The sequence below is a fragment of the Candoia aspera genome, chromosome 2 (genome assembly GCF_035149785.1).
Source record: "Candoia aspera isolate rCanAsp1 chromosome 2, rCanAsp1.hap2, whole genome shotgun sequence".
Lineage (NCBI taxonomy): Eukaryota > Metazoa > Chordata > Lepidosauria > Squamata > Boidae > Candoia > Candoia aspera.
This window is the reverse complement of record NC_086154.1, coordinates 168,080,502-168,101,904: the sequence shown is the minus strand read 5'-3', so window position 1 is coordinate 168,101,904 and position 21,403 is coordinate 168,080,502. Positions and strand designations below refer to the sequence as shown.

At 38.1% G+C, this 21,403-nt stretch overlaps 1 protein-coding gene across 1 annotated transcript in view; it reads left to right on the top strand.

Moving 5' to 3' along the window:
* Window positions 1-276: 276 nt before the first annotated feature.
* Window positions 277-21,403, top strand: part of TDRD7 (tudor domain containing 7) — a 29,109-nt gene continuing 7,982 nt past the window's right edge. The window contains exons 1-8 of the mRNA XM_063294813.1: window positions 277-591; window positions 3,383-3,524; window positions 4,383-4,587; window positions 9,890-9,975; window positions 12,013-12,230; window positions 14,297-14,868; window positions 18,772-18,958; window positions 20,288-20,399. Of these exons, the coding sequence (XP_063150883.1) occupies window positions 385-591; window positions 3,383-3,524; window positions 4,383-4,587; window positions 9,890-9,975; window positions 12,013-12,230; window positions 14,297-14,868; window positions 18,772-18,958; window positions 20,288-20,399 (1,729 nt within the window). The 5' untranslated portion in view covers window positions 277-384. The remainder of the gene's footprint in view (window positions 592-3,382; window positions 3,525-4,382; window positions 4,588-9,889; window positions 9,976-12,012; window positions 12,231-14,296; window positions 14,869-18,771; window positions 18,959-20,287; window positions 20,400-21,403) is intronic.

The following is a 21,403-nucleotide window of genomic DNA, read 5'->3' as shown; positions in this document are numbered from 1 at the left end:
TCATTTGTGAGAATCATAGCATATGGTTCTTAAGGATGTAGTATCAGTCGAAATTCAAAAAAAAGTTTTGACACAGATGATGATAGTTCTCCTAAAACATAGAATAATAATATTGGTTTCACTTGTTACATTTCTGTTGATTTTCCTTCAAAGGCCGATGTATGAAAGTTATCCTTTTCAACAGTCCTGTACAAAGTATTTTTGTTTTCAGATGCTTTGTCATTATGAAATAACTAACACATCTTCCTAGTGTGATTGAGTATTTAGTTTTGAATTCTGAATACAGTAACATTGAATTTCTTGCATATTAATGCTTCAAATCCACAATGCTTGCTAACTTCCATCTAAAATTCAAGTATAATTACTTTTCTGTTGCAGGTAAAAATGCAGGAAGCAGATCTAGTAGCAAAAATGCTTCGAGCTGTTCTCCAGTCTCATAAAACTGGAGTACCCTTTTCCCATTTGCAAGGCGAATATAAATCTTTAACTGGAGATTGGATTCCTTTTAAGCAGCTGGGACATGCTACATTAGAGGGATATCTGAAGAGTATGCCTGGAGTTGTTAGGATTGAAATTGGCAAAAGTGGTGAGGTGAGAGATCCTTGCTTTATAATTAAGCTATATGTAAATGTGCAGTGGTTGTAAACATCCCACAAACTGAAACTTGTTAGAACTGAATTTTGATTATTTTAACACACAGCAAAATCTATATCCAGACCTTTGTGCGTAATTACTTGGAGGCACTTACCCTTTTAATGACCGTTCTTGAGTAATTCACATGGTGGGATGACTATACTGTAGTCTTTATCTTGCTTGTCATACATACACAAAAATCCATCTGAGCCTTTTGAGCACTGCCTCCAAAACTTGACACGGTGTGTCTGTCTTGAAAGTTATAATAGTAATAATAATATAGTAAACTTGCATGCTGACTGACTCCCAATGACTCTGGGTGGCTCACAACAATCAAATTACAATAAAATCAATAAAACATAAAAGATGGCAAGTGCAATAAAGCGAGGGGTCTCACTCTCCCTTGCTAAAGGCCTGGGTGAAAAGCCGATTACTGCTTGCACCACCACATTCTGGACCAGTTAAAACTGCCTTTGGTCTTCAAGGGCAGCCCCATGTAAAGCACATTGCAGTAGTCAAGCCATGAGGTAACTAGGGCATGAAGGCCCCATGATCTAGGAAAGGGCACAACAGGTGCATCAGATGGAGTTGTGCAAAGGCTTTCTTGACCACAGATGACACCTGCTTTTCTAGCAGAAGCTGTGAGCCCAGGAAGGCCCCCAGATTGTATACCAACTTTGAAGGGGGAAGTACTATGCCATCCAAGGTCAAAGATGGAATATCCCCAGTCCAGGGTGGTTCAAACACCCACAACCGCTTGGTCTTGGTAGGATTAAGTCAGAGATGATTCCTCCCCATCCAAACCAGCACAACCTTGAGGCATTGGGACAGAACCTTGACAGCCTCACTTGGCTGGCCAGGGTCAAACATTTTAATTGCTGATGATGCTGACTCCCAAACTGGTGGATGGCTTCACCCAGTGGTTTCATGTAGATGTTGAAAAGGCAGGGAGAGAGAGTAGAGCCCTGCAGCATCCCACCAGGAAGGGCCTAGGGAGCAGTCCCCCCACCCACACGAACTGGCCCTGGAGAAAAGAGAATGGCTGTAAAATTATGTTCCCAATCCGCAGCCCACAGAGCCGGCTCAGAAGAATACCATGGTCAAGGGTATCGAAAGCTGCTGAGAGATCAGGGAGCACAAAGATGGATGCACCACCACCAACCTGGCTCCACCACAGGTCATCAGCAAATATGACCAAGGCTGTCTCAGTGCTAAATCCCAGCAAACCTGATTGAATTGGGTCTAGATAATCCATTTCTTCCAGGGTTCTCATCAGCTGCAGTCTGACCATCTTCTCAACAACCTTCCCCAAAAAGGAAAGGTTGGAGACTGGTCAGTAGTTGTCAAAAACCATAGGGTCCAGAGATGGCCTCTTGAGGAGGGGGTGCACCATTGCCTCTTTGAAGGCAAGAGGTACCACTTGCTTCCTCAGGCTGACGCAGCTGCTTGGACCCAACTGCAGGTGACCTCCTTGGCCGCTTTTATGATCTAGGAGGGGTTCATATCCAGTAAACAGGTGGCTGAGCTGACAGCATAGAAAACCCTGTCCACTTCCTTGGGAGTTGCCAGCTCGAACTCCTCCCAGATCACACCCCTAGACCATGCCCCAGGCACCTCAGCCTGCTCTGGCCAGTCACAGTCCAAATCAGAGCAAATCTGAGTGATTTGATCCACCAGATAGCCGGAATAATCCTCACAGTGGCCCAATAGATATTCTGAGGGACCCTCCCTATCCAATAGGGACTGGGAGAAAGGGGGAGGAAAACCCCAACCCACCAAAGAGTTCCACACACTCTTCCACCCACCAACAGGGCAGGCACCCAAAAGGCCCAGGGTGATCAAATCCACAAGGCCAGTGTCGGGGGGGGGGGAGGCTAAGGGCCACCAAGGCCACTCAGGCTGCAAAGTTCACCATGCCAGCTGTCCACTGAGATACCAGTGTCAAAGCCCTCACTGGGCTAATATAGGCCTCATTGAGATTCTTCTTAGGCCCAGCAGCCGGGCCTGAGGCGTGGCCCCAATCTCTCCACCAGTGCTGGCTTCAACAGTCCAGATGCACCATCTCTGGACTCCACTGCTGCCGCCATCCAGTGCCTGAGAGTTGCTAGTGTCTCATTGCCTCCACAATCCTCTGCATCTTCCACAGCCACCAGGTCTTGCTTAAGCTCCTCAGCTGTGTCTCCAGTCTCTCTGCTGCTGCCTCCAGTAGCCTTTGCAGCCTTAGGGGCCTTGTGTGTCTCTGGGTCTTCATGACAGGCTAGAGAGCTGCTAAGTGCTATACTGGGTTCCCCTGCTAGCTCAGTGGTTGTGGGGGCCAACCAAACATACAGAAAAAAACATACAGAAACAAAAAGCTTCTACACCAACGCTGCCTCGGCATACGGCCCATGTGGTCGCCATCTTAAAAAAAAACAACAGCTTGCATCATCCAAGGGTTGAAGGCCATGTTTCTAAATGGCGCTGAAGAGCGTAAACCATAATATCTAAGGATCCCCCATCTTTTTCTGCTCTGGGCATTAACATTGCCATAATCTCTACAGTGGTGGCAGATGCGTAGGTGTGAGCTAAGCTTGCTTTAATCTCTACAGTGGTGGCAGATGCGTAGGTGTGAGCTAAGCTTGCTTTAACGCATTCCAAGCAAATGCAAAGAGGGTTTGGAATGGCTTATAATGAATGAATGTCTCCCATAACTAGGAATGTATAAAGCTGTTAATCCATAACCATCTACGTTTCTTTCCTCCTGGCATAGGTAACTTGCCATGCTGTTGTTTGCCAGGAGACTGCAAGGATTGCTCAGCTTGTAGCCTGCCAGAGAACTTCCAAAAGAAAATCAAAACGGCAAGTGAATTGCCAGATGAGGCTGAAAAAAACAACTCCCCTTGCCTCAGTAGGTAAGCTTGTCAGCTGCAAAACACCACACTGAGCCCCCTGAATGAATCAGCTACTTGCTAATTGTTGGCTGAGCTTATCTGGTGTGGAATTTCTGCTGACTGCAGTGAACTATGCAAGCACTTGGACAATTCACATGCCCCTCACAGCTGCATGGTAAAGTTGCTAATGTTGGAAAGAAAAGGAAGATCTCTGCCTATAATGTCATAATCTATTTCATAGTTCAGCCTGTAATTTCATACTCCATTATGCCTACAATTTCATAGTCTGTTAAGTTGATACAAAGCTGCATTCTTCAGTATTTGGTTATGTTCTGAAATGTAGATTTCTTTAATAACTGGGTATATTTCTTCCAAAATGATTACCATATAAGCCCACGGACTGCATGCACTCCTCTGCCCAGTTCAATTCTCCAGGGGGTTTTCTCCCTGCTAAAATTCAGTGGCGAATTGGCATTTTTCAACAGAGCGAACTTTAGCTTTTTTTTAAAAAAACTATTAAAGGTTATATTGAATGTCTCTTTTTGTGGGACACACACACAAAAAGGTGAAAATGTTTCAACTTTGCTCACTCAGGACAACACTGTTTTACTTAGATTTGGCCCTTGTGGCCTGTAGAGATGGGTGGGTGTGTATCCGTCTGTGTGTCAGATCACCCAAGCTGGAAGAGATTATAGAATCCTGATATAAGCAAGTAATGTTAAAATTTATTATGCATTAAGGTACCAAGTGTTTATCTAAAATGTCCTCGCTTATCAGATTCTCAGCTTTTTGGTAATTAACTTCTACTGAAATGCTTCCTAGTGATAGGTAAATAGAAAATGAGATTTAGGATGTTGTGTCTATTTTGTTGTATTTTAGGCAAGCCAAAGGGCACTCTGAGGAAACCTGGATTAATGCGTTTTTCAGAAGAGGTTAAGAGGGGTACAGTCCCACTGAGAGGCAAAGGAAGCTATGCAGTTGTTAAACCTAGTATGAGCCCTGCACCATATCCTTTATCCCCTGAATTTGGGGTGGCTGTCCCTAATGAAGTTTTAATACAAGGACATGTGACCGTGGTGAACAGGTTAGAAAACTTGTCAATAGTTGTTGCAATGATATTTTAGAATTCTGTGTATCCTTAGGATGAAATTGCTTTTTAATGGTATAGGCAGGTGTTCCAAGTATAACTTCAGTGATAAGTGAAAATAGTACAGGAATTATAGGCAAATAGATCTCTTGTTTTCCACTGGAGTTTGGGAAATCATAACAGGAAATAATGGGAAAAGTTTTAAAAAATGCCAGCCAGAAGAGGAAGAGGAAGGTCAGTATAATGGGAAAACGTAGGAAAAGAGAAATTGTACAGTATGATCAGGCTTTTTCTAATTTTTTGTTTGATATAAATAGTGTGTGGAGAATTACTTCACAATATTTTCTTTGACAGTGATGAGTGAAATACTTTTTACTGTTCTTCTTTTAAATTGTTACAATTAACACTACACCATGGCTTAAATAGAGCTGTAGTTAAAACAGATTGTCTAAGCAGGTAACATTCTTGGTCCCAAGTAATCAAGCATATTCTTTCTGATGGTAATGTTTTAGTGTAACACGTGAATTGCATCACTTTTCACTTTCCTCATATATCTCTATCAGAGAAAATAAATGGACAGATCTCAAAATTAGACACACATAGTCAAGAAATAAATGTGGAAAAGCAAAGGAACTTCCTAATTTATACAGGCCCTTAGTTTTCAGTGGTCTGCCTTAGAATTAGCTACGATCTGAAAGGAGAGTCAGGGTGGTGTAGTGGTTAAGGCACTAGGCTAGAAACCGGGCGACCGTGAGTTCTAGTCGTGCCTTAGGCATGAAACCAGCTGGGTGACCTAGGGCCAGTCATTCTTTCTTAGTCCTAGGAAGAAAATGGCAAATAATTTCTGAAGTTCCTGCTAAGAAAACTGCAGGGACACGCCCAAGCAGTGGCCAGGAGTCAAGACTGACTTGAAGGTACACACATATGCACAAGTACACACACACAATCTGAAAGGCCTATGAGAGAAATATGGTTGAGTTATGCTAGCAGAATAGATAACTGATTTTCTCTTCATATCAAGTGATACCTGCAGCCAACATTTCTTCATGTTTATTTATAAGCAAGTGTTACTTACCCCAATTACTTTAATATAGTCTAGCCTTATCATGAACGTTAATTTCAAATTTAAAGCTGCTGATTAGATAAATTAACATCTGATCGTTTCCAGAGATGTTTCTCCAAAAACAACATACATTTATTTTGTATAAAGTTAAATGCATAGTCTAAATCTGAATAATTTATTAGCTTTTTAATAGCAATGATGATTTGAACTTGCTTTTTTCTTTGTTTCTGTTTTTCTAATTCAAAGACTAAAACATTCAACATACTTGTTCTTGAATAAAGTGAAAGCATTGATAATAAAGAGTACAGCCTTATGTTCTAACTTAATTACATACAATATATTTATATTTTTAAAGTAAATTGAAGTTTGTCACAATATTTATGTATTTGCTTTTAAATTTTTATTTTTTACTATAAGTGGAGAGAGCTGTTTTGATAAGACTTTTGTTTACATAAATCGTACCTTTTTAAGCCATAAAGTTTAAACTGTACATCCCTAAATCAGGAACAAAAAATTAGCATATGGGAATTCTTTCTGCAATATCAGGAGAAACAGCATGTTAAATTTAGGTGTGCTTAGCTTCGACTGAAGGTAAAACTCTGTTCCAGTTTCCTGCAGTTGTTATACTGCTTGAATAATCTAGGTTGAAGAGGAAAAAAATAATCTCCTTTCTTCTAAACTAGGAGTTCTGTGATTTCAAAATTTGCAGTAGTCCATTTTTAAAGTTAGACAAAACTGAACTGGCATGTCTTTTTTTTTGTAACTGTGCATGCACAATTTAAGGAAAAAGAGGTGCTTTATGCCAGATGTTTAGTGATTTAGTAGTATTCTTCCCTTCCCCCTTTCACAGTCTGCAGAAATCAAAATTGACAAGCTCAGCTGCTGTGCCATCACTTCTCCATGTATTGTTTGCTGCTGTTCTGGGTCATCAAATGATGATACAGATAGACCAGCAAGGACTGTTGTGACTGAATTTTTCAGGCTAGTTCATATTGCCTTGTTAATCCTCCTATTGTGCTTTTAGGAAAATAGTCCTTTCAGAATGTTGGTATTATTGTTTGTGAGTCCTTTTTAGCTGAGAGTAAATAAACACTGCAATAATTCTATGAATGCTATTTATTGATGTAGGGTACATTAGCAGGATCTTAAAAGCCTGCCCAAGATTCATCATATATTAAACAAAAATAAGGCAAGGTAATTTGGGTTTTTTTTCTCTCAAAATCAATAGATTTAAGTAGATTGTAAAATATCTTTGTTAGATCATGGAAAAAAACAATTTTGAGAGTATTAGGACTAACTGAAATTGAACACAAAATTGATATAGTATTGATTGGTCCTAATAGATATTACTCAGATACAGATTTGGATTGAATTGGAATATTTTTTGCTAGGTGCTGTGTAAATTCTAGGTTGCACCAAGAACTGCAGGGGCAGTGGAAGTAGTAGTAATGACTAGTTACCCCATCTGAGAAAATATGAAATCCTGTGGTTGTCTGAATGAGACTTGTGTTATACAGTATTTTTTTAAAAAACTGCTAGCCCTTATATTTTCAAAATAGGAGATCACCCATTGTTAATCATCTTCTGTAGTCCTCCAAAAGATTGGGAGACTGAATAGTGACTCGTGACCCCTCAAATGCTGCCCATCTATGGTAGACTTGATATTTTGGCTACTGTTTACCAGAAATAAATAAATTCTCTTTTTTTATATAGTAATTTTATTAAAAATTGCAATTACAACAATAAAAACTAATATAAACTTTAAAAAGAGAGAAAATAGAAGGTGCAGAAAAGAAGGAAAATAGAAAAATAGAAAAAAAAGAATATAGTAAAGAAAAAGAAATTTATAAAGAAATGACTTCCCCCTTCATCACAATAAATATAAAGAATTTTAATAACTTACAGCTTCTCTTAAAATATGACAAATGATCCCTTCTTCCCATATCCCATTATCTATAAACAAATCTTAAAGCATTGTCATTTCAGTCCTGATGTCAGCAAAAGTCCATTAAGGGTTACAAGAGATAACATAATTTTTAACCTTGATGAAATAAACCAACTTTGTACTCCTTCCTTTTACTTCTAACAATTTTCATCTTTAGACTCTTCAAATAATGTCCTAGAACTTGATTTCTCTTCATTTTTTCTTTGTCCCTTGTCACAAACTTCTTCAAAGCTTTAACAAGCCTCTTTTGTAAATCCAGTTTGGGAAAGTTATCCAGGTCACTCTCTTAGTTTGTTATTTGTATATCCCTTTTCATTATTAAGACATTAGCCAGTTTCTTTTGTACATCCAGTGTGATTCTTGTAGCCTTCATTTTTAAATCCACTTTCAATTCAGTCTCAATCTTGTCAGGTAAAACTTGTTCCTCTTCCATAACATCTTTTAAACACAGTCTGTCTATAGAGGCAGACACTCTTAAAATTAACTTCTGGGTCCATTGTTCAAAAATATCCTTCAGTATGTCCAATGTTAAAATATTTCGCTTCATTCTCCACCTGCAGGAAAAACGCTGGGAAGAAAAATCTGTATTTGTAAGTCGCGTTTGAGTGTTCTTCGCCTTTAATTGTAATCTTTAGTTCCTTCTAGTTCCCTCTAGTGTCTAATATTTAAAGTCTTATTATGCTTTTTAAAAAGAATTCAAAACAAAAGCATTTTCCCATGGGAAGGATTCCTTATAATTAATTCCAAAATCTTATTTCAAATTTATCTGAATCCTTAGTCCATTTGTAACTTTCTAAAACCAAAGTTTTAATCGCCTTTTTGCTGTTTGTTCCAAAAAATATTTTTTTAAGTCCTTAAATTTGTATTTAAAACTTCTTTCGCTAAGGGTTGAAGGAAGCTCCCCTGGTGCTGTAAAACTTGTCAGTCCAAAGGTTCCTAATAGCGGAAAAGCAGTTAACAAGCAATTTCTGAAAGTGATTAGAAAAGGAAATGTGTGAACCTAATCTCCTTTCAAAGGCGCTGACAGCAGTTTGAGCAAGATGGCCGTTGCCTCATCTCCCAGAGCTCTAAACCCACCGGAGACTGCTATCTTGCGGTCTCCTTGTGAAGATGGCTGTCTGGAGTGCATGTGGGCAATCTCAAGTCCTCTCCTTGTCCAAAGAGGAAGCATCAGAGAGCTGGGCTACTTGCCAGCTCTTCATTCTGCCGTGGTCAGCGGCTCTGCTTTTCACAGAGCCATCTTCAGTCCATACATTTCTTTTCCAGAAGTCCCAGTAATATATAAATTCTCAAATAGGAAAACATTTGTCAGGAATGAATAAATGAATGAATCTGTCAGAATTACTGGTGGTTTCACTGAGAGACATAATGTTTGGTGTAAGAAGCTTCGAAGATGAAACTGGCAAGTAATAGATATTGCTTATGCTATGGGTCTGGTAGATCTAGCAATCACCAGCCATCCAGGAATTTCACTCTCAGTTCTGCCAATGGCGACAATCTCCACTTCCCAGTCTTTTCCTAATTTACAGATGTTGGAGTTGTTACTGCAGCTGCTGGGTTTTTTGATAGCCCTGTTTCTGCAAAGCCAAGCAACTGTAGGGTGGTCTTGGCTTCTTTTCTGAGTGGGCTGTTCCATCATTGAACCATGCAGGGGACAAGGCCATTCATAAAAACAGCCTTTCATTGAAAGCCCAAAGGGCTGTCATGTCCTCTCATGATAGAAGCTAGTGAGGTCTGCACAGATAGAGAAATCTGTGGTTGTTGGACTTGCAGAAAAGGGCTTTCTGAAAAGAGATGGGCACAGACTTTAACATTCCTTGCAAGCCATTTCAGTTGCATTGAGATTCTGTAGCTATGAATGCATGGTATGGCTGTGAAGGTGTTGCAAGGAAACAAAACCTGCAAAAGAAAATAGAAGCTGGGCACAGAAAATAATCAGCCTTCATTAATTTATGCTGGATTCTTTATTAAGGCTGCGTGTAGCGGAGCCTGTTCCAGTGTACCTAGTTTTTTGTTTAATTTTTGTTTTGTTTTGTCCAGTTTGTTTATATATATTCATTTGTTTGTATGTTTATTTAACCACAAATTTATGTGGATTTCCTGCAGGAAAGAGTTTACCTTCAGTTGTCCAGCCTAACTTGTATGGAATAAAATAGTCCCATTTCATGTAATAGGGTAACAACCACTACACTTGAACACAAGAATGCAGGTAGAGAGTCTCTATGGTTTGTTGGCTGTTTAGCTGGAGTTTTTAAAAAACGAAAGTCTGATTCTTTGCTTTGGGTTTTTAGGCCTGAGAGAAGACTTGCGATTCCGCCAAGGTTTCAAAAAGAGCTTCAAGTTCATCTGACAAGAAATGTGCCTTTAGACATTAACGGTATGTTATTAGAAGTTCCCATTTTGATGGTTGGCTGGGAAGCTAATTCTCACTTTCCGATAGTTGGGAAGCTCTTGCTAACGTGCACTGCATCTGTCTACACAGACAGTAAAAGTATAGTTCTAATTCATGCTTTATCTAGGTAAGTTAATATATAAAAGGATAAAATATCAGCTGACGTGCAAGTTCTCTGCCTGAGACCATAATTCTGAGTTTGATGGGTAAAAAAATGTACGTTCTAAGCCATGACTTATCACAATTGCTATATTCATATAATACATTAAGCCAAAGGAGTTCTGGCTTATCACCTATAATCTAATGGAGTTTATTTTTTAAATAATAAAATAAAGCCCCATTATGGATGAGTGCAAATATTATATTCTGAACCAGAAAAGGGCAATTTGCTTATGCTTCTGTTTCTTGGCTTTTTACCATTCTTCTTGGAAGTTTAAGACAGTTCTACTTCCTGTGCAAATATATAACTGAAAGCAATTTAGGTCATACCAGATTTATTCCCCCTCCCCCCAAAAAAGAAAAAAAAAGATTTGGGCAGTCAAGTTGTCAGTTCTATCTCCAAGAATGTTTATTTCAAAAGTTATCAGAAAATGACAGGGTGTTGGGTATTTTAGAAGCCAAGAACTTCGTATTACCCGACTTAGTTCCAGTTGGTTATGCTAGCTTCCTAGTACATGGGATTTGAAAAGGCTATTTTGTGAGTATTTGTTTTTTCCTTTCCAACTTTCTTTCTATGGGGGATACTTAACAGGATTCCTGCACAGAGCAGAAGGTTGAGCACCATGGCTTGAGTAACTTATTTCAATCCTATGACTCTTTAAGTGTCATGAAACCTGTGTTAACATTTTAAGATCTTGCATAGAATTAAAGTAATTAATTTGTAGTGATTAGTGATTTAATCCATATCTTTGCAAGGAAATGAGAGATATTCCATACAGATCAATGTCATGGATTTAAAAAATAGGTCTCTGTTCAAAAAGAAGAGAAAACGTATGGTGTTTTAAACTTCAGAAGCTTCTAACTTTAGCTGAATTGGATGAGGTTTAGTTTTGAGTAAACAAAAATAGGCTCCACCTGTAAAACAAATGAAGCCTCTCTTTCCCAAAGATTCTTCAGTCAGTTATTGTGAAATCTTTGCATTTCTTCAGCAGTGGTTAAAACTATTGGCACTGTGAAATCTTTGCTTGCTGTATTCAGCACTTCTAAACCATTGGTTGGAACCTCAACAAGAAGTTCCAACATAGCTCTCTAAACATAGCTGTTTGTTTTTAAATACATGATTTTTTTCACCATTCTGGTGAGAGTTTGATAACATACCAAACTAAATGTATTTTCACAATCTAAACTGTGGCCTGAAAGGCTTGCAGGTAAATACAGAGAGGTTGCATTCAGTTAAGCATCCCCCTTCAATCTTCCATCAGCTCCTTGTGATTAATTTGGAATTTGTGTTTGCTTTGATTAACAGTATTTAAATGTTTTCCTACTATCTGTTACCTTACACTTTTAGAATGATGAGCTTACCTTCAAAACAGTATTGTAGGTGAAGCATACCTGAACTAACTCAGCAGCTGCAACACATTCATTCCTGTTAGCACCTAAAGGAAGAGCTTTTGGTATAGCAGGGAAGAAGCAGTTACTATGCTGTCAGTTGTCTATGCATTAATGGATCTATATGTAAACACCAACAGCCAGCGTCGCTTTAAAGTCTGCAACATAGTGGTGCTTTGTAGGAGTATCTTAACAGGTGAAAAAAAATCACTATTTGTATTAATGGAATATTTATGTAAGCTTTTTAAAAATATGTTTTAACTTGCAATTATAGGGTTTAAGGATTCTGCATCATCCCCCCCAAAGAATATGTAATAATTACAATTTGTGTAATAAATCGTAATGAATTAAGCCTTGGTTTAATTGTGGTTTATTAAATGAAACACACTGTGGCTCATTTTTAGGCTATTAATAGTTGTAATCATTGTTCCTTTCAAAATAAGTATATTCAAGAATATGTGTTTGCTTTTGCAGAAAATGTAAAAGAACCAAGACAGTTAACGCAACCAGTCCCCCCTCGTAACTCAAATACTGATATAAATGAGATTCAGAAAAGAATAAAAGACATCATAAACCAATTCAGCAATGGAATATGGTTATCGAAGATACCACAGTTGTACAGAGAGGCATATGATGAGGATTTTAATACAGCTTTGCTGGCACAGTTTGAATACTGGCCTCATGTTTGTGTGGTAGGTGCCAACTTGAGCAGATAAAATGATTTGTAGACCAATTTTCTGATTTGAATGTATGTGTTAAATTTTCAAATGAAAATCTACAAGCTGGCTTACTTGGAAATCAGAATTTAAGATCAGCATGTAAAAGCCTAGGCAGTCAGCTGAATTAGGATTGTCAAAGTGCTGAAGCTTGTCCATGAATAAGAATATATAGAATGCCACTCTTAATTGGATAAAATTGTTCTTGAGAGCTTCCTGCTGAACTCAAAATATAGCGAGTGATCTCATGTTTTAAAATCCTGAAAGTATCACTATATCTGAACAAAATCATCCATTGAGCCCCTGTATCTTGTGTGTTCTTGTATATGCCTCCCATCTGAGCTCAACAGTGTTCTTAATTCTCAAATTATGAAGACTTTTTATGTCAAACAGCATGACTACTCAGGCAAAAACTTTTTGTGCATGTTCTGGGGTAAGCCACACATGATTCAGTGGAAATTCTTTGAAATGGATGTAGAGAGGATTGCCACCCTAAATATAGCTACTTAATATCTGTGCATGTGATCAAAGGGACAGTAGAAAATTTGTATCCTTGGGCAGCTCTAACTTTGCAGATCAAAGGGCAACAGAGACTGAAGAACAAAAGATTTTAGGTTGTGCTTCTAGGCTTTATTTAAGCCCCTAAGTAGGCTTGGGCTAAAAGTGGCCATTCCCCGCACCATACAGGATGGGCATTTGTATATGGAAACTAGCTGTGTTTGGAAAAGGTATTTGCCTTAGGATGTACAGCCTTGCATAATCAGATTCCTGCTTGTAGTTAGGGCTAACCCTGCAAATTAAATGCTCCAGTAGGGCTTCAGTTGTAAAGCAGTATACTAATTATGGCCAGAAATAAATTGGGAAATTGTTTTAAGAAGTTACATTATTTTGTTCTGTATTAACAGTCTACTGGAATATGTTGTAACTTGAAGATTGCATTCTCACATGCATAGTCCGTTGGGGCTTTTTTCCAGTTTGCTCTAATTCTAAACATATTTCCAAATGTTTGTACACAGTGTTAACCCATTTTTAAAATACTCATGAAAAAATCAGTGATACCCATAGGTCAGATTTCCATAGCCTGGCGCTCTCTAGATGTGTTGTGTTTTGGTTCCCAAAATTCTTAGCCAGAATGGCATTTTGGCACATCAGTTGGTAATTATGAGAGTTGCAGTCCAGTACCTATAGGGACCATGGTTGTAATAGACTGCCATGGTTGTATGAAAAGTAGGAGGTTCAGCCAATCAAAATAAGTGGTTTGGGTTGGAAAGATTTACCTGAACATAATCAAAAGAGGTAAGTGATTATATGCAGCTTTTTCTCACAAGTATGTAAGGCATATATGCTGCTCCAAGTCTCTGAGCATGTTAGATCTCTAAACAGTAGTAGGTTGAAAAGCAACAATAACAATACAATTATTTAGACATTGGGGAACAGCTGTGATGGATATAAAATTGTACCCTACAGAAGGGAACAAATACACCCCCATGTACTCCAAAGTGTTGCTGAAATAACCAAAAATAAAATAATTTTGTAACTGTTTTACAGTGAGCAGGGCCTATCGGATATCTAGGGGAATGCTGTTCCAGGGAAGGGGGCAGCAACTGAGAAGGCCCAACCCTGGACTATCTACAGATCACATTCCAGATGGGTTGGGACCTGCAGGGAGATTTCTCTTCCAGATCTGAAAGGTTGGCAGAGACCTCTTGGAGACGATGGTCCTGTAGATGTCTAGGTCTTGAACCATGCATGCGTCAATTACCTGGAAGTTTTAAATCTTTTATTAAACTAAGCACATGTTTGAAAGTATGCCAGACAAATGTACATTTATCCTCTGTTTGGCTGCTCACTTCAAATATGTTTTATATAAGGGGAAATGGCAAGTTTAATTTGAGGTGGTAAGAAAAAAATTGAAGAAAGATGACAGCAATGTTTGGAACTAAAGGCTCGATAACTTCAAATCAATGAGCTTGAACAGTAGCATTGAGCTTGAGCATTTTAGTTAATGTGTCTTTTTAAAACCTCCTTCTCTTCTTTCAAAGGCAGAGAAGGTATGTTCAGGTGGCCAAAGAGATATACTTCTCAACCCTCCTGGGAAAATGCATCACCCAGGAAAGGGCATTTCAAGCCAAGAAAGAAAGTCTCAGCCTCCATTAATAAAACAAAATGTGGAAACTAAAGCTGCTACCCTTCATGGAGACTTCAGGCAAAATATCTCTGCCATCTTGATAAAATATTCTAATGGTCTTTGGGCTAATGCACTCCCCAAAGTATATGAAGACACATACAAAGCAGCATTGCCTCAGAATTTTCTGGACAACATTGACTTACTCTCAGATATATGTACAGTCAATTATATTTCTGAAAATCCAAAGAAGGCAATTCTCTACGCAAAGCCAAAACAGCAGGCAGAGAAGAACCTGAATATTATTGCTAAGAACTCCACATGTGAAGACTTACAGAGACCAGCTGAACAACAGTCTACTAAGCCAAAGCAGGAATCCCAAGAAGAAGATTTGGAAAGTGTTTCTGTACCTCCTTTAATTATCCCAGCAGAAATATCACCATCTGTGTTGGTAGTGGAACTAAGTTCTACAAATGAAGTTGTTGTCAGGTAAGTTTATAAACCTCTCTTTGACATTTCTCTGGTGCATGGAGTTGCTAAAAATCATAGGTAAGAATGGGAAAAATCTCAATTTGAACACTTCTATGGGTATAGCCTATTGTGTTTTCCCTCTGCTTACAGACCAGTTTGGAGTAATGGTTAAGGTGCTGGCCTAGAATCCAGGAGACTGGGAGTTCTAGTCCCGCCTTAGGCATGAAAGCCGGCTGGGTGACTTTGGCCAGTCGCGCGCGCTCAGCCCAATCCACCTCACAAGGTGGTGGTTGTGGGGAAAATAGGAGGAAGGGGTATTAGGTACATTGTCCACCTTGAGTTACATATATCAAAAAAGGCAGGATAAAAATCTATTTTCCAAAAAATTTCCAAAAATAATTATTATCAGGGAATTGCCATTCACTTAAGACTTAAAGAGATTCACCTGCCTACTAGGACTGGACATGCTTCAAAAAAGTTTTGGAAGCACTTCAGACCTTACATGAATGCAGAATTCCTTTTCTATTAGTTAAAGCAGCCTGTCTTTTCACACAAGCTGTTTTAAGACTAGCATTAAAAAAAATGCTGCTGTAATTCAGTTCATTAAAGCAGCAGCATCTTTTTTTCAAGTTCAGATTGAAAGCTGAAAAAAGAATGAAATCTAAAACATTCCTGTCATGAGGTCAGTAGGTTTTTGAAATATCCTGAGCCCTACTGGACACAATCCATAAAGTTTTAATTACAATTTTTTCCAGAATAATCATGTTAAAATTTGGAGAGGATAGTCCTCTGTAAATTGTTTCAACAGTACAGTAAGTCTAAAACAGGTGTAAAATTGGACCTGTATTTATTTGTATTAAGTATGTTAAAGCCTACTGCATGTTAAAGGCCATGTTTTAAATGTGAAAACTAGGATCAACTATAAATGCCAAATTAAAAGTTGCATTTCTGTGTGAAGGAAAGAGGGAAGGAACAGTATTCTGAGAATGACTCAACAAGTGAGATATACAGTTTAAGAGACTTATTCTGTAAATCACAATGATTACCTGCTAGATTATGTTTTTTTATCTCCAACTACTTTTATTATACTACTGTATTGGTATAGTTTCAAATACTAATATAGTTTCAAACTATATAGTTTATTACATTATATGTATATTATTACTATAATATATCTTAGTATAATAATATCCTAATGTATTAATATTCTCGTAGTTTATTGATAATAATCAGTATACTACTAATATATGAATATATTAATGCCACATTAATATAGTTTGACCTATATTTGAACCAATTAAATAAAAAGGGCAGTTTAATTGAAAGAAAAATTGTCCAGCATCCACCCTATTTTGCTTCCTGGAAAATTATGGATGCTTGTTAAAACACAATATTACCCATATTTATTCAGAAGCTTTGCTTTGTTTTGAAATATTTATCCTTATTTTCATGTTCATGTCATATGTAGGCAAATAGTACAAAAGGCATACAGACTGCATAAGGCTCTACATAAAGGCTCTAATCTGAAATCAAACTATTTTTAATAAACTGATGAGTATGTACATTTCCTGGCTAACTGTATCTATTACAGTTTCCTGCTTTGTTTACTGCATATTATTGTTGTTATTTTGATTTAGGCACTGCCCAACTCCTAGCAATTCTGGGCAGCTTGCAATATAGCAAAACAGAATAAAAATTAAATAACACAATACAAAATGAATAAATAAGATGGAAATCTGGCCACTCAACAACAACAACAAACCATCTCCACAACCCATACCATAAGGAGCTCCATCTACCCTACCCCAACACCTGGGAGAACCTTCAAGTCTTTAAGATCTCTTGAACACCATAGAGTGGGAGCCACATGGATCTCGGGGGGCCGTATTCCAGAAAGCAAGCTCCATGACAGAAAAGGCAGACTTTCTGGATCCCAAAATATGGCACTGTTTAATCGCACCAACTCTCTCAGATTGTACCAGCCAGGCAGAAACCATGGGAGATAGGCAGTCCTTCAAATCATCTGGCCCTGTGTAGTAACCAGCATCTTGAATTGTACCCAGAAGTTTAATGGTAACTAGTGCAGCCCGTGAAGTGGAGGTGTCATAAGGGTGTACCGAGGCTTGCCCATTACATCCTGCACTGCTGCATTCTAGACCAGTTGAAGCTTCCGAGTGGTCATCGAGGGCAGCCCCATATAGAGCACATTGCAATAGTCCAGTTCTGAGGTGACAGTGTGAAGGGCCTCCCAATCTAGGAAGGGGTGCAACTGGCACACCAGGCAAAGCTATATAAAGGCTCTTTTGGCCACAACTGCCACTGAGACTCTAGATTTTGCACCACTCTTGAATGGGGAAGGGTTGCCCCATTCAGGGTCAGAGATGGAAAATCGCCAGATCTAGATGGCCCTAATATTCACAGCTACTCACGGTTGGTAGGATGAAGTTGAAACCAGTTGAATGTTGTATTAGGTAATGTGACCAATTTAGTGAAGCAAATATTTTCTTGAATGTTATGCACATACTAGTTTATTGCCTGTTGTAACTGATGAGCATTCCAGATGAAATAGTGCTGCATGTATGTCTTTATTGGAGGAGGTAGATCATAAAGACACTCTCATGCCACAGATATACTCCTCGTCAAAATCAACAAATTGTGGGATCTACTAAGGGCTAAGTACTTAAGATTATAGAGTTGAACTGCCATTATTTTGAATTGCTATTTTGGTGATCGCTGAGAGTATACGTTGCAATCAGGCATATTCAGAAGAATATAAACTTGAAATTCCTGTGTAAACTTGTATTTGTAGCATACAAAGTTTTCAAACAATGCATCTGTTATATAAAATATTGTATAGGTTTAATTTGAAACAACCTAGTAACAGTAACCATATTTCTGTCTAATCTGTGAGTCTGTTCAGTTTTATATGATGGTTTACAATTAACCTACTATGTTTAATAATTCTATTAACATTTCTGTACCTTATTCTACCTCCAACAGAAGCTGTTCAAAGCAGCTAATAAAATATATAAACATACTAATGCATTTAAAGCAGTAATATGTTTTTACCATACAGTACATAACCTGAAATATTATTTCATTTGGCTGTACATGCAATTGTAAATCCCCAAATCTGAAAATAATAATTCCATATTGGTCCATAGATTATATAAATAATACAATTGTTTTAAATGCTGTTGCATTTTAAACTGAAAGCATAAAAAATCAACTAAGCTCATATCACTAAGCTGCCACAATTTCAGCAAAGAATCAAAGTGCCACAGGTTGAATGCTTCCTCTATGGCTTCATCTGTCAGCACTTTTGCTGCCGAAGGAGGAAGCATCCTAACCCTGTCAAACTCCCTTTGTTTTCCTCTTTGGAAATATACTCATGATTTACTCCTTTTATGCTGTAATTCTGACTGAATTACATCTATCTGTCCAAGCCATGCATATACAGTAAACAATCTTCGGATTCTATGCTGTTTTTAATGCTGTTCTTCCTTCATCGTTAGTAATAAACTGACTTCATCCACAAGTAGCTGTACATCTGGTGCTATAAACCCCTTTTTCCTTGATAGGATTTTTTCAGTTGCCTTATCATTACATAAGTTTAATATGTATTTTATTAGGCTTGAACTGATGCATCTGTATAGAATTCTCTCATTCCAAAAGTTTGTGTAAGAAAATGAAGGTATTGCTTCTTTGTTTTTTTAATATATTTTGGGATCAGAACTTTTGATCTAAAGTCCTAAGTTTTTGATCTAAAAATTGATGAATTTAAAAACTCGTATACTAAAAAGCATAGTTAACGCATTCCATAGTCCAGTTACATTAACTTGAGAGTATTAACACTTTAAATGCTCCGATTTTTCCTAGTTACTGATTTACACTAACTTGTGCCAAACTGAAATCCCATAGATATGTGGGTGCAAACTATTCTGCTGCCCAGGAAGCAATGGAAGATGAGATGAAAGATTGGTACAATCAGAATTCCTCAGCTTTGCAAATCCAGTCTCCTAGAGTTGGACAGATTGTTGCTGCGCTTGCAGAAGAAGACGCTTGGCTGCGGGCGCAGATTGTTTCAACAGAGGGCAATAGGCTAAAGGCAAGTGCAAAAAGTTGCTGTAGTGAAAATGATACAAAAATTGGATGCTGGTCCCAAATTTTATTATAATCAATTCTTTTATTGTTTTAGCCACCATGAATATTTCTAAAAATCAAACTCTGTGATTAAAAATACTCCAATCAAGGAATTTGTTGGGTGAAATTCTATTTAGGCAAACTGAGAATTTATTTATTTTAATATTTATTTATCAATCAAATTTATCACCGCCCATCTCCCAAAAGGGACAATTTATCAGCTGAAACAGTACTGAGATTTTGTCTTTTACTTCTTGTTGTACCATTACCTCACCTGTGGGGAAATTATAACTCTTGGGATGTGGTTTGTTACATTTATATGCTGTCTTGCATTCAGGGCCTCAAGGCAGCATACAGTGTGTGGTGTTCCCTCCTCTCTTTTTGCCCCACAACAACTCTATAGGGGAAGCTGGGCTGAGAGAGCAGTTAGGCCATACTCATCCAATGAGTTTCCATAGTTGGGTTAACTTTACAGTTCTAGTCCATTACCTTCACCACTACATCAAACTGGCTCTCTTTGCAGTTCCCAACAGCCCCAGCCAGCATGACCAGAGGCATGAAATATTGAGAAATGCACTTTAGCCATTTTCCTAATCCTGATATAGGCTGTTGATGCCAACACATAGTAACCAGTCCCTGTCTCCTTGTTGAGCTGGGAGGTAAACATATAGGAAAGCTCAGGTAAAATAAATTGAGTTTTCCCTGTTCTCTATAAGATCCTCATGAGAGAAAGAGATCAGGAGTAAAGAACTAAGGGGAACAAGTCACAGCCTTCAATCCCTGTTGTGCCTCGATACTCTTGCCCGCAGAGTCGGCAGCTCTGTTTAATAAACAGAAACTTTTTAAAATCACTTTGGGTGACTTGCTTTTTGTGTAGACAGAAATATGCTCTATATAACATGTTACATAACTTCTGGCCTAATATTTCCAGTGACACGGACTTGCCTCATCATGGTGTCAAAGCCCTAGGGTGTTAAAAAAAAAATCCCTGAATATTCCAGTTTTTTTACTCCATGAAATGATGGCTAAAGAAGCTGCAAAAGAAAAAAAAACCTCTCCTGAAAACTCAAGGCCTTTCACTTACAGCCACTTATGGTTGTAAAGCAGCTGGGCTGTTATTAGCACAACTCTTGTAGCTTGTACAGCTAGTGGGTATGCTGGCCGAGGATAATGGGAGTTGTAGCCTACATTTGGAGGGCAAACCCTCAGGGAAAGTGCAAAGAAATACTTTTAAATGGCATATGTATTGTGGCTGGTTAAGACTCCTGGCTGTCTCATTTCATTGTGTTTCTAGGTATGCTACGTTGATTATGGTTTTACTGAAATCATAGAAAATTGCAGAGTGTACAAATTAGCCAAGCATTTCTATATATTGCCATTCCAGGCTTCCAAATGTAAACTTGCTGGTAAGATATGCCTCTTTCTTTTCAATAGGTACACATGCTATTTGTGTAACATCCTATTAACAAGTGGGGGAAAGAGATTACAGACTGCAATATTCCAACAGGTGTTGAAGATGGTACCTGGCAGGGCCATTTTATGCTCTCAGAGTTGGCAAAATGTGGTGACCTTATGACTAGATTTTTTTGAGATCAACTAGAAGGCAGGCCTCCTCCTTTTGTGATTAGTTTTTGAAAAACTCCTTGTATAATAAAAGCCTTCATTTGGGCTAAAAATGGTTTTTACAGGTAGTCCTTGACTTACAACCACAATTGGGACCAAAATTTCTATCTAAGTCAAGTCAAAACACAGGGTGGTGCAATGTTTTGCAATGCTTGGTAGTCTTTACAGGCCATAAAGCACCTATTCTGAGACTGTTGTAACTTTGGACCATTGTCAAATGAACGGTTGTAAGTTGAGGGCTACTTGTATTTAATGTTGCATTTAAAACCTTCCAGAATTTCATAAATCAGCTTAGTAGGCAACAATGTCAGTATATTCATTTTGCACATTAAAAAAAATAGTGGAGCCATAGTCTCTAGTTGATTTGAGTTAGAAGCTGACCTTGATGCTTTTCAAGATATCATTGGCATTCTGTGGTGTGAATATTGCTTAATACCCTGAGTTGATAATGGAGCTGCCCATTTGCTGATCCCTTTTGATTAGAAAAATAGTTGAATAATGTTTGCAAGCCAGGTAATGTTAAATTATAATCCTAGAATGAAGCAAAATTCATTGTATAATGCTGAAGCCAGTCCAACGTTCAGAAACCTCACTGATGTTTGTTATGTATATTTAAAGGTTTGTGTATTCTGTGGTAGAATTCCCCATAAAGAAAATCTGTTTTCTTCAACTATGTTGTAGTTTAAGTTCTGGGCAGATGATTTTAGGGTACTTTAGCCATTCAGGGAGGAAATAAAAATTTCAAAGGTTTTTGAAGCCTATGATTTCACTCAGCCTTCTAGCCTTT